Source organism: Furipterus horrens, unplaced genomic scaffold (assembly GCF_987537825.1).
Source record: "Furipterus horrens unplaced genomic scaffold, mFurHor1.1.pri manual_scaffold_3, whole genome shotgun sequence".
Lineage (NCBI taxonomy): Eukaryota > Metazoa > Chordata > Mammalia > Chiroptera > Furipteridae > Furipterus > Furipterus horrens.
The window spans coordinates 15,910,008-15,923,116 of record NW_028327173.1 but is presented as its reverse complement, the minus strand read 5'-3'; the positions used below and the strand labels follow the sequence as shown (position 1 = coordinate 15,923,116).

The 13,109-nt window shown below is 38.6% G+C and overlaps 1 protein-coding gene across 2 annotated transcripts in view; it reads right to left on the bottom strand.

Moving 5' to 3' along the window:
* MACO1 (macoilin 1) overlaps positions 1-13,109 on the bottom strand; it is a 67,505-nt gene that overhangs the window by 36,201 nt on the left and 18,195 nt on the right. Inside the window, exons 1-3 of one of the 2 annotated variants that reach the window (XM_090268816.1) lie at positions 12,515-12,563; positions 8,757-8,898; positions 7,175-7,301 (exon numbers count right to left, since the gene is read on the bottom strand). Coding sequence is in view for 1 of the 2 variants with exons in the window: in XM_090268815.1 (XP_090124941.1) it covers positions 7,175-7,301; positions 8,757-8,898 (269 nt within the window). In the remaining variant the exon portion in view is untranslated. Of the gene's footprint in view, positions 1-7,174; positions 7,302-8,756; positions 8,899-12,514; positions 12,564-13,109 lie in introns of those variants that run through there. The other variant, XM_090268815.1, reaches the window with a different exon arrangement.

Below are 13,109 nucleotides of genomic sequence, written 5' to 3'. Positions count from 1 at the left end.
TTCCTTATTTTACTGGAGTAAAAAGGTCCAGAATTTATATAAATTGGGTCCAAGTTTACAGAGGTAATATAGTCTGCTTCTAAGGAGAATAAACCTAAGTCCCCTTAGACCTAGTCTGTAAAGAAGGAAGATACTCCAAGCTCTGTGAAGATAACTAATGGACTCAATCATTCTTACACATTTAACACACACACAAAATATTTTTACAATGTAAGGAGACAAATAGCCACCTTTAGGACAATGTATCTTCAAATTCATTTCAAAATCCCTTTTCAAAAATTAGTTTCTAAAATTATCATATACAGAGTAAGCACATTACAGAAAAAAATAGAAAAATCTGGACAAAATACCTATATTTCTAAATCTATCAAATAATACAATAAAAGTATGTTGAAAAATATTTTTTAACAAATGTAACAGTCATGTTGTATATACAATTTTGTACCCTATTATTTCTCTCTCAACAGTAAGGAAAAAAGTTTATAATATTATCATTCCTTTGTGGCAATATATAATTTCATCAACCATTCCTAATATTCTTAAAAGAACTTAAAATTGTAACAACTGGACTTCTGTTCAAGATAGTGGCATAGGCTAGGTGGGTCACCTCTTCGCACAACCACATCAAAATTACAGCTGAACAGGCTGCCTAGGGCTAGACAGGTACACGATCTGACTCCACCAGGGGCAGACCCAGGAAGTGCAGATCAATCTAAGAAGCCGCAACAAACAATAAGAGTCACAAAAATGGGGAGACAGAGAAACAACCCCCCATCGAAAGGAAAGGTAGAATCCCCAGAAAGAGTGCTAAATGAAATAGAGGGGAGCAAACTATCAGATATGGAATTCAAAACATGGATTATGGAGAAGCTCAATGAGCTCAGCGGAAGCTACAAGGAACTCCAGTAAAACTACAAGGAACTTACTGAGAATTACACCAGCATGAAAAAGGACATAGAAGCTATCAATAAGAGCCAGGAGGAAATGAAGAATACAATCTCTGAATTGAAGAACACAGTACAAGGAATTAAAAGCAGGCTGGAGGAAGCAGAAGATCAGATCAGCGAGTTGGAGGACAACGTAGACAAAAACTCCCAGAGAGTGCAACAAAATGAAAAAGACTGAACAAGAATGAAGAGGTTCTAAGACAGCTGCAGGACAACATGAAACGTAATAATATCCGTATCATAGGAATTCCAGAAGGAGAATAAGAAGAGCAATGGATAGAAAACCTCTTTGAAAAACTAATGACAGAAAGCTTTCCTAACATGAGGAAAGAGTCACACAAGTCCAGGAAGCACAGAGGGTCCCAATGAAGAGGAACCCCAACAGGCCCACTTCAAGACACATCATAATTAAAATGGCAACATTCAAAGACAAAGAAAGAATCCTAAAAGCAGCAAGAGAAAAACAACTAATAACATACAAGGGTACTCCAATAAGGCTATCATCAGATTTCTCAGCAGAAACACTACAAGTCAGAAGGGAATGGCAAAAAATATTCCAAGCAATAAAAAACAAAGGCCTACAACCAAGAATACTCAACCCAGCAAGGCTCTCATTCAAAATGGAAGGTGAAATAAGGAGTTTCCAAAACAAAGAAGGCTAAAAGGATACATCTCCACCAAACCAGCACTGCAAGAGATGCTAAAGGGTCTGCTTTAAGAAGATGAAGAAACAGAGAGACAGAGAGGAACACGAGTACAAAGGGGGAAAATGACAATGAATAAGTACCTATCGGTAATAACCTTAAATGTAAATGGATTAAATGCTCCAATCAAAAGATATAAGGTAGCACCTATTACAGGAAACTAAGGAACAACACCAACAAATGAGCAAAAGTGAACCAGAGGTAAGTAAACAAGAAATAAACTAACAGTAACAAGGGGGGAGGTGGGAGGGAGAGAAGGGGGTAAGAAGGGGAAGGGTCTAGTCAAAGAACATGTATAAATTACCCACGGACATGGACAATTGGGTGGGGACTGAATGTGGGAGAAAGGGGGGGCAGGGAGAGGGAAAGCAGCAACTGCAATGGAAAAACAAACAAAAAAATTTTTAGTGGGGGAAAAAATGAAAATATAAAGAATGGAAATGCAAGTTCAGTGAATATTAGAAGGACAAGGATTTTTCTTCACACTGTATATTTTTCTCCCTATCTGATCCCTCCAGAGTTTGGCATTCTAAAGAAGTAAGTAATGACATAGTTTCTTTGCATAAAACTAATAAGACCAGTTGTTAATAGAGGGGTTTTTTTTGACCAAGACTTTGACTGGAATGTCACGCCTAAAGGAGACATGCTTGGGCTCTGGTTGCTACCAAAAAGCCCTGAGGAACTGGGATTGACTTTCAAAGGTAATAAAAGCCCATGAGATAAAAGGCCTGGTACCTTGGTTGGTTGTGCGGTCCACAGCAATCTTCCCAGGGAAGGAATGAAGGTTGTTTTCCTTAAAGATGGCTAAAAGGGACCTTAAGGCACAATGAAAAATCAGAAGGACTTAGAAAATACAGGTGTTTACAGGCAAGGCTGAATGGCAGGTATGTGGCTCAGCTTCTGTGCCCTGAAGGGCAGACTGAAGGTCACCCTAAATGTTCCTTGCGTAAGTTCCAGCAAAGCAGAACTAAAGATCATAAGTGATCATTTGCTGCTCTTGTTGTGTTTATGCAAATGAACAGGATAAATTAAAAATGGACTTAATGCAGTCCCTTTAATGACAAGGAGGGTAATCTGAGGGAGAAAAATCGTGATTCAAGGAAAATCACAATGCTTAGTGGTAGACTATAAAGTAGTGCAGCTAACCGTCTTTAAAGTTTCTTTTCATTTAAAATTTGTTTTCATTTGAAAGTTAAACTATGTCTGTGGTATCATCCAAGGTGTTTAATCTACAGGCAAGAAGAATGTAAAAGAAAAAAAAAGAAAAAAGAAAAAAAAATTACAACTAAAAAAGAGAACCATCAGCCAGAAACGTCAGAAATCAAGTTGAATGGCAGTCTGACAGCCACAGATTAAAGAAACCACATCCATTCAGACTGGCAGGAGGGGCACAGATGCAGAACGGGCTGGTCCCTCACCCATGTATGGTGGATAAAAATTTGGGAGGAATATCTCAGGAGTAAGGAGTCCCAACCCTACAACAGGGCCCAGACCAGGATTCCAGTGCTGGGAAGGTAAGTCCCCACAACTTCTGGCTGCAAAAACCAGTGAGAATTGAGTCAATGGAAGAAACTGCTGAAGCCCCAAGCAGTTCCTCTTAAAGAACCCACACACGGACTCACCTACTCAGACTCACTCCCTCTGAGCTCCAGCACTGGGGTAGCAGCTTGGAAGGCACCGATGGTACACAAGGAGAAACTGGGGTGTCTGGTATCAAGGAGAGCAGAGGCCATTGTCTCTTTTCTAAACCCTCCACCAGCAGAACCACAGAGCTGGCAAGCTGGTGCCATAGCTGAGACTCCATTACCCTGGCTAACACTGTTTGACCCTCATTGAAGATCCCCAGAGACTCCACCCCACCCAATTTACAGGCGCACCCAAGGTGCTTTTCATATGAATGGCTGGTCTTGGCTCAAGCTGCACTACTTCCCAAATCCTCTCAAACAAGCAACAGCTGACCTCAGTGAGGCCCAGGCCCGGCACTAGTAGCAATCAGCTTAGATTCACAGCTTGGTTTTGCCTGGAAATCTCCAAGCCAAGCACAAGTAGTAGCCACCTCAGACTGGTTTATAGCTCAGGCAGGGTGGCCCCAGGCAAATCACAGATGGGGCTGAGTTGGCATCACCCGGGAAACCCTAAGGCCAGCGCACCCAGAAGATAGCTACAGACCATGTAGGAACATCACCACTCTCCTCCTGCACAGCTGATCCTCCACAAAGGGTGGAGACTGGGGGTCAGTGGTCAAAACCAATCCTTGCAGCTGACTGGTCTCGGTAAATCCCTCCCACTGACCTGACAACAGCAACCAAGGCTCAACTACAAGAGGAGGGTGTACTCAGCCCACACGAAGGGCACATCTTAAGTACCTAGCTTGGGTAATAGGGGAGGCTGTGTCATTGGACCCTACAGGACACCCACTACATTAGGCCACACTACCAAGACATGGGCTCAAAGCGGCTCTACCTAATACATAGTAACAAACACAGGGAGGCTGCCAAAACGAGCAGACAAAGAAACATGGCCAAATGAAAGAACAGATCAAAACTCCAGAAAAAGAGCTAACTGAAATGGAGATAAGCAATCTATCAGATGCAGAGTTCAAAACACTGGTTATAAGGATGCTCAAAGAACTTAGTGAGGACTTCAGCAACATAAAAAAGATCCAATCAGAAACAAAAGATACACTAATTAAAATAAAAAACAATTTACAGGGAAACAACAGTAGAGTGGATGAAGCTGAGAATCAAATCAATGATTTGGAACATAAGGAAGCAAAAAAACAAAAAAAAAAAAAACAAAAAAAAAAAACAATCAGAACAACAAGAAGAAAAAAGAATCCAAAAAATGAGTATAGTATAAGTAGTCATTAGGACAACTTCAAGAGGTCCAACATTTGCATCATAGGGGTACCAGAAGAAGAGAAAGAGCAAGAAATTGGAAATCTATTAGAAAAAATAATGAAGAAAACTTCCCTAATTTTCTGAAGGAAACAGACATGCAAGTCCAGGAAGCACAGAGTCCCAAAGAAGATGGATACAAAGAGGCCCACTCCAAGACAAATCATAATTAAAATGCTAAAGGTTAAAGATAAAGAGAGAATCTCAAAAGCAGCAAGAGAAAAGCAGAGAGTTACCTAGAGGGGAGTTCCCATAAGACTGTCAGCTGATTTCTCCAAAGAAACTTTGCAGGCTAGAAGGGACTGGCAAGATATATTGAAAGTGATGAAAAGCAGGGACCTACAGTCAAGACTGCTTTACGCAGCAAAGATATCACTTAGAATCGAGGGGCAGATAAAGAACTCCTCAGTCAAGCTAAAGCTAAAGGAGTTTATCATCATCAAACCATTATTATATGAAGTATTAAAAAGGACTTACTTAAGAAAAAGAAGATCAAAACTGTGAACAATAAAATGGCAAAAATACATATCTATCAACAATTGAATCTAAAAAGCAAACTAAGCAAACAAGAACAGAGACAGAAGCATGGATATGGAGAGGGTTTTGTTGGTTGCCAGATGGGTGGCGGGTATGGGGGGAATGGGGAAGAAGTGAGGGGATTAAGAAGTACAAACAAGTAGTTATAGAACAGCCATCGGGATGTAAAGTACAGTATAGGAAACAGAGTGCCAAAGAACTTACAGGTTTGATTCATGGACATAAACAATGGTATGGGGATTGCCTGAGGGAGTGTGGGTGCTGGGTGGAGGACTAAGGAGGGAAATCAGGACAACTGTAATGGCATAATCAATAAAATATAATTAAAAGGACAACTGAAAGAGAAATTAATTCCAAATTATATAAAGTGTACTCATATTTGTTGGGCCCAATCAGAACACAAAGTTTGTTTTGTGTGTTTGTTTGAGCACTAATCATTCCTAATTAAAACATACTTCACAACTCAGCTATTCCAACATACATTTCTGAGCCTAGGGCTAAAGAGAGGCAAGTATCATTTATGACATTAGCTTCGTTGCTGCCCTGTGAGTCACCTCACTGAACTTGTTCCTAAGAGGTCCTATTAATAGTTACATGAGTATTTTTTTTCTCAACTACTGAGACATTATTAAAGTAATTTAGGGAATCATTATAGTTCATCAGAGTCACAGATTATCTGAGCTGGATGGCTTCCTTAAACATTATATAGATTACTCCACTTTTTATGCGACAAAGAAGAATTTGAGACCTAAAGAGAATGACAAATGTAAATGGCAACTCACTTGAAACTGAGGCCCAAGACAAGGAAATCAAGTAAAAAACGGTGTGCAGAAAAAATCACTTTAATTAAAGGAAAGCAGACTAAGAAACCATCATGCTAGCTTATAAATCAAGTCATATATGAGAGAGTGGTAAAGATAAAAATGGAGAAAACCATGCTCATAGGAGATACTTTAAGTAACAGCTGAATTATGTCTTCTACATGGGCCAACATCATCCTTTTAGCACCTTTGAGAAGAGGGTGGATATTGCTCCAGAGAGCTTTTATTTGTTGGCGCTCCCTAAGTGGTCAATATCCTACAGGTTTCAGCCCGGCCTAAGAATCAAGTTTCATGCAGTTTTACAGACAAGTTAAATGATCTGAGAGCCAATCCTCACATCGCCATGTATCCCACATTCAGGCTTTCACAGTGGAGGGGAGCTGTCGAAACATCTCGTCTTAGTTTGAAACAGCAGTATAGCTCTAAGAAGAAGGGAGGTGACTGTGTCACTCCACTCAAGTCAGAACATGCCTGAAATTATACATTTTGGTTAAGAGAACCACTAAGAACTAGGGAGACCAGAATGGTAAAGTGCTTAAAATAACAAGGAAAAGCTGATGAAACCAGAGATGTTTTGCCTACAGAAAAGAAAACTCGAGAGGATATGACAGTGTCTTTAACTCGCTAAAGAAATATTAACGTGGATGGAGGTTACACTCATTCAGTGTGGGTCTAAATGCAGGGGGTTTCAATGTTTGGCCTTGAGGGGTGGCCTGTAGGCCCCCTGAAATTTTAAGGAAAAGTTTTGTACATTTCCATGTATTTTTTTTTTTTTCTGGGGAAAGCCTTTTTCATATCTTCTAAGAGATCAGTGAGCCCCAAAACAGTCAAGCCCTACTGGGTCAAAAGTGTAAGGAAGAAAATTCTGATTCAGTATGAGAAAGAAACTTCTATTACAGCTGCCCCAAAACAACGGTAATAAGTTCCTTGTCACTATAGGTTTTTAATCAGAGATTAAACACTATGTGCAAGCGATGCTGTGGGGATTTTTATACCAAATAAGACTTCAATTAATTCAACTTTAAGAAAAAAAATGATGATGAGACAGTAACAATCAATATATCAAATCATAAAGGCTTAAACTTCTGACTTAATGAGAAAAAGATAAAATATATTTTAAAGGTACAATTTATTATAATGTATTAGGAAAAGACAATTTTCAATCGTCCACATTAAACTCAACTCTAAATGATTTATTCAAAGATTAATCACATTTAAAAAGTTTGAATCTAAGATTTCTGTCCATCTAAGAAACCATTAAGACTTACCTGTGTGCCATACATACTGAACCCATACATAAGTGCTAGCAGCAAAGAAAAGCCATTGTATGGGGATGAACAGCAGACATATTATATTTGATGTGAATGCTACACAAACAAAAAACACTGAGAAGGCCTAAAGGGAAAAACAAAACAAAAAACACACTTTAGAACTTGTTATTTTCAGAGATTAAAAGCATATTGGACAAAAATCTCTAAAACTTCCTTCCAATAATTACGGAGAAAATAATAACAGGAAATTTTAAACATTTAAAATAAACCACATAAAAAGTAATGGTTAATTTAATATTAAAGAGTAATCCTATTTATGGCCTCAAAACATGAGGAAGAACTGGACCAGAGCAAACTGAAGTTGCTTCACAGTGCGTTCACCTGGACTCCACAGGTGGGTTACCTAAAAGAACTGGAATTTTAAAACAGAAAAGGCTTCTTTGTCCTCAAAATACATTCCTAAAGAGCCTCATTCTTAGAGTGTGCTGCTGGAGTATAGATGAACCGTACAAGTAATAAGAATTATGCTGATGTTCATGATTTTAATAATGCAGCCTTCCTCAGGACACACATCTACCTATTACCAATGGGACAGGAGCTCAAAACCATCTTTTCAAGGCATGGATCTGTTATGACCAAAGCACCAGGCCCAGGTAGAAGAGTTACAGGTTTGAGATGTGGCTATGTAACACAACAGAACTACAAGGTCAGTAGTTCTCGACGCATGGTCTCGGGATCCCTGGGGATGTCTGGGATCCTTTCAGCAGGTCTTACAGGTCAAACTATTTTCATAATAATACTAAGATGTTATCTGCCTCTTCCACACTCATTCACTCAGGAGTATGGTAGTGTTTTCCAGAAGCTACATGATATGTGATACTGCAATCGACTGAGTTCAGAAGCAGATATGAAAATCCAGCTGTCTTCCACTAAGCTAGACATTACATAAATTTGCAAAACTGTAGTCAATCACCCAATTTTTTGTTTTAGAAAATAGTTATTTTTCACTTAAAAATTTTATTTATATTAGCAGGTAATGAGTGTGTTGTTAAGTGAATTAATAAATATTCAAGTTTTTGTCTTAATTTCTAATATAGTAAATATGGACCGATATAACACACATAAATAAAAGCTCTTTGGAGTCCTCAATAATTTTTAATAATGTAAACAGGTTCTGAGACCAAAAAGTTTGGGAAGCACTGCTCTGACTCCAAGCCAATCACAAACACAGAGATAGGGACTCCAGAAATACTTCAGAGTAGAACTGGGCAATATTCTTCCTCTACTACTCTGTCTGTGTCCTTAAGTCCTCCCTCCGTCCCCTTCTTTACACTACAACAATAGAGGAGGAGGGATTATGATTCAATCAATGAGTCTGTTTGTTTGTTTGCTTATTTGTTTCCTTAGATCAATGGGTTTAGACAAAATAACCTGAGAGGCCGGTTTCAGTCCATAGACCCTACTTAGCTCAATACAGTCACCTAAGTATTACTAATAAAATCTACTTTAAACAGTTTCATTATCAGTTATTGAAGATTTTCTTTAAAGGGTTATTAAATTCATGTGTTAATAAACATACCAGTCCCTGGTATCTGAAGGAATCATAGACGCTTCTGATGAAAAGCCAAAAAGGCCACAGGTATTCAAATCTGAACTCCAGGACAAAGTCTGCCAGAAGGACAAGTGCCCACACTACCAGAAACTTCAGGTATAAAAATGTACTGCAAAATATAAAAATAAAGAATTAATTCAAGGTCATTTGTGAAGAACCAGAAAGAGAAAACTGCATTGTTTTGCTTAAAAAAGACAAGAAATATCTTCATATACTATGAAAACAATGGCGATATGGGACAAAAAGAGGTGCTGTTGTGGCTCATCTAAATTTTAAAAGTCCTGGTGTTCATTCTGGGACCCACAGCTATCAAAATAAGATGATGACCAAGTATGCTTAATTCCACTTAAGATGGAAAAAAATTAAATCTTACCACTATTTTAAAATGTGCTAAGTGTCTGACTTCAAACTACTGCAACACTCTCAAAATCACAGTGCTCAAGCTGTTCTTCTTTAGAAGAAAATATCACAGCTGAAAGGCTTCAAATGTACTGCTTCCCTACCCCTCTACACCTTTGTGGAGCTGAAATTCTTGATGTACATCCCTATATGCTTCAAGAATCCTGTCTGTTCCCCCATTCTTCTCTTGCCTCTCTTTGTAGTTTTCATCTGCATTAACCAAATTAAAAACAAATGACTTCCCCAAATAGCCAGAAACCAATTTAGGGAGCAGATGCCAACACTAAGGGCTGTGAAAGCACAAAAATATACATTAAAGAAAAAGCCCTGAAGCATCCCAGCCTTGTTCTGTAAATGTGTGCTCTCAGTTCCCTCAGGACTTGTGTTAAATAGAAACATACTTTGACAAACCAGTCAGAACACATATCTAACCACTGCAGAATTCAAAACAAGGTAAGAGCATGGATTTAAAAAAGTATTTTTTATGTAATCTAAAGGTCCAGTCTTCCAGTTCATTAACTGTATAACAGATAATAGAAGCGTTCAGAGTCTACCTGTGAATAAGCCCTTAATTCTATGTCCTTAACCCTATCAATTCTGGAGCAGGTTTAGGTTTTTTTTTTTTAAGGTTTTCTAAAATAGATGGATTGGAAATAAAACTCACTTTCACTTGGGCTAGAGCCTTGCATGGTGTTTTGCAATACAAATAATTTCAATAATGATGTGATTAAATTAGTTGTTTGAATATAACCAGCAACAACAAAATCAAGACTTTTAATAAGTAATTTTGAAATAAAGCAAGGCACAAAAAGACTTTTATATTTGGGTGGGGAAAGGAAACAACAAAAACAGGATCCTGCATTGAGGACTCTTTCTGTGCCCTCTGAAGCTACACAGGAAAAGATGTCAAGAACAGACACATATGGCCCTCAATGATACAGTGTCATAATGATATACATAATATGCAACTAGGGCCAATTTCTAATACTAATTCTTGGTAGAACTCTTTGGGCTTGATAATAAGTTTCAATTAAGAGGTTTACTGTACAATAGAGGAACCTAAGGCAAACCAAAAGAACACAGGCTGGAATCTTAAGTCCTACCTTTTAGTTTCACTTCACTAGATCCAGTCTTATTAGCCAGATGAGGACAGGGCCCTCATTCTCACTCATTAAATCCCATCACTAGTTCAGTGGAGAGCAAGGCATATTTTATTAGAAGGAACTGAATCACACAGGCATTCGAGAGGACAAATCAAGTTTGCAACTAGATTGCCAAACTGCTTGGCTTTAAAACTAAAAGAATTTTTCTTTGTTTTTAGAATTGTTTCTAGGTTTTAAAGAATAAATAATAATCCCTCATCCACGTTTCTAAGGGATTTAAAAAATGGCATTTACTTCTCTGAAGAACCCTTTTGTCCACAGGGCTGCCTCTGGAATGTAGCTGTACCTCATCATGCCTCTAGTTACAACATTCCCCAGATGGAGAAGGCAGAGGATTATCAACTGTTCTCTGCCCCAAATGCTCCCAGGGCATGGCAGGATCCCAACCTAACCGGCAACATTCCATATCATTACTTAGATAGCATTATACACAGAATGGTAGTCTGTACTCAATCATTTAAATCTAAGCCAATACAAAAAAAGATCCTCTTTGTTATAGTGACTCCTCTTTTTCTTTCTTTTTTTTTAAGTTTCATTGATTTTTTTTTTTTTTTTTTTTTTTTAAAGAAAGGAAGGGGGAGAAAGAAAGGGGAAAAAATGATTTGTTGTTCCATTTATTTATGCATTCATTGGTAGGTTCTTGGATGTGCCCCGATAGGGGATTGAACACATAACCTTGGCCTATCAGGATGACACTCTAACCAATGGAGCCATCCTGCCAGGGCATGACTACTCTTTTTCAATTCTATAATTTCAAGAGGACTCCATTTTACATATCTCATTTCTTTCCAACTACTCTCATGCCTTTGATGTTCTTTGACATTCAGTTCTTACTGAGTCACAGCTTAGAAGTACAGATACCTAAGGAAACTTGATTTTTCACAAACAGATGCCATATCCTCAGCTTTCCTCAAGCCCTTTTAGGTGGACCTGCATTTAAAAAAAAAATAGGATGTAATCTAACAAATTTGATTTTACTTCAGGACAAGTCTTGAATTCTATTAAATTAGTCTTATAAGGTTTTTAAAAGTTTATGACAATTGCCTGATTCAGTATGCTTTAGACCTCTTTACCAGTAAATTATTCCTATTACCCTTCTATTGGTTAATGTACAAAAGTTAAAAGACAAGTAACCTAAAATGACTGTCATCACTGTACAAACCCTAATTCCTTTCTTCAAATATATTGAAGGATGTACGAATGTACGATTTTGCAAAGTCCAAAGAAATGACATTCTAAAAGGGGAGAAATGTAAACGGGTTTTTAAGCCATTACAGCACTCCAAAATGTTTCTTTTAAATCATGGAGAAAATATGATTAAATATAAAATATTTTATACATACAGTTCATAATATGACATGCTAATTTGATGTTACTTTAATTCTCTGGTCCAAATAAATTTACTAAAGACTATAAAACATCTCAAACAAAAACTGAACAGCATAACTGCAACAAAAAGATATTTTTAATAGCGATACATGAAACAAGGGCTGACCAATAACATCTTTTGATGGTCTTATAAGCTTCTATTCTGGGTTCCAGCGAAATAAAGAAGACATGCAATTAATAGGCTTAATGGTGGTGATTGTTTCAAAGTGGATATTAGCTATAAGATTCCTTTTTCCCCATTCTTTTCCTACCTTTGCCACTTACAACCATTTTTTTACCTGAACCCATTTAGCAGTATCCTCCATCTACAGATTAATGATCTATGAATAATGAATAGTATTGAACATTCTTCTTTTTCGAAGTAAACTACACCTTCTTTCCTCATATCTCTAGCTACTTGTCACTTAGATCATTTTGTGGAGTCCACATAATTATCACGAGATGGCCATCAATCCTCAGCACCTGACCTTTTCTCTAGGCAGACCAATGATCACTTAGTTCACTTGGTCCTCACCACAAAAATCACTCTGTGGAATATCTCACTGGCTGTGCTAGTGGCCATCTATCTCAATCCCTCGCTTTTCCTCCATCTCTGTAATGGTGACAGTGAATCGCTTTTAGCTTTCTGTAGGAAGCACGATACTTGCACCAAACTGCTTTGTCTTCTCTGTTACCAAATATTTCTCCCTACTGGGCCTAGCTGGCATGACTCAGTTGGAATGCCATCCTGTAACCGAAAGGTTGCATATCTGATTCCTGGTCAGGGGCACATACCTAGGTTGTGGGTCTGAGCCCCAGTCCAGGTGTGTACAGGACGCAACCAACCGATGTTTCTTTCTCCCTTCCTCTCTTTCTAAAAGCAATAAAAAAAAAAAAAAAAGGAAACAAGATGGCGGAGGAGTAAGTGGAAGCTACACTAACTTCCTCCTAGAACTAGTCTGGATTTACAATGTAATTTTGGAGAAATCATCTGGAATAACGAACCGAACACCAGCTGGAGAGAAGTCTTATAACCACGGAGAGACAGAAAAGGCCGCTACATCACAACGTGACCGGTAGGGAGTGCGGAGACGTGGAAGGGCTGGCTGGGCTCCCACGGGTGGCAGCTGAAGGGGCTGAGAAACAGCTCAGCAGCCGGGGATTCCCCCTGAGAAGGGCAGGGTCTAAACCCCCAGCTGGGCTTCCCAGCCTACAGCGACAGAGTGGAAAGTAAAATAGTATCAGCTGTGAAAAGCGAAAAGCCACAGGCTCTCTTGCTAGCCGGAGAGAAACAGCAGGAGAAAAAGAGCTCTTAAGTGGATCACATACGAAAATATTTTGGCCACCACTTACCCTGGGCTCAAGCAGAGGGAAGGCAGAGAGGACTGGA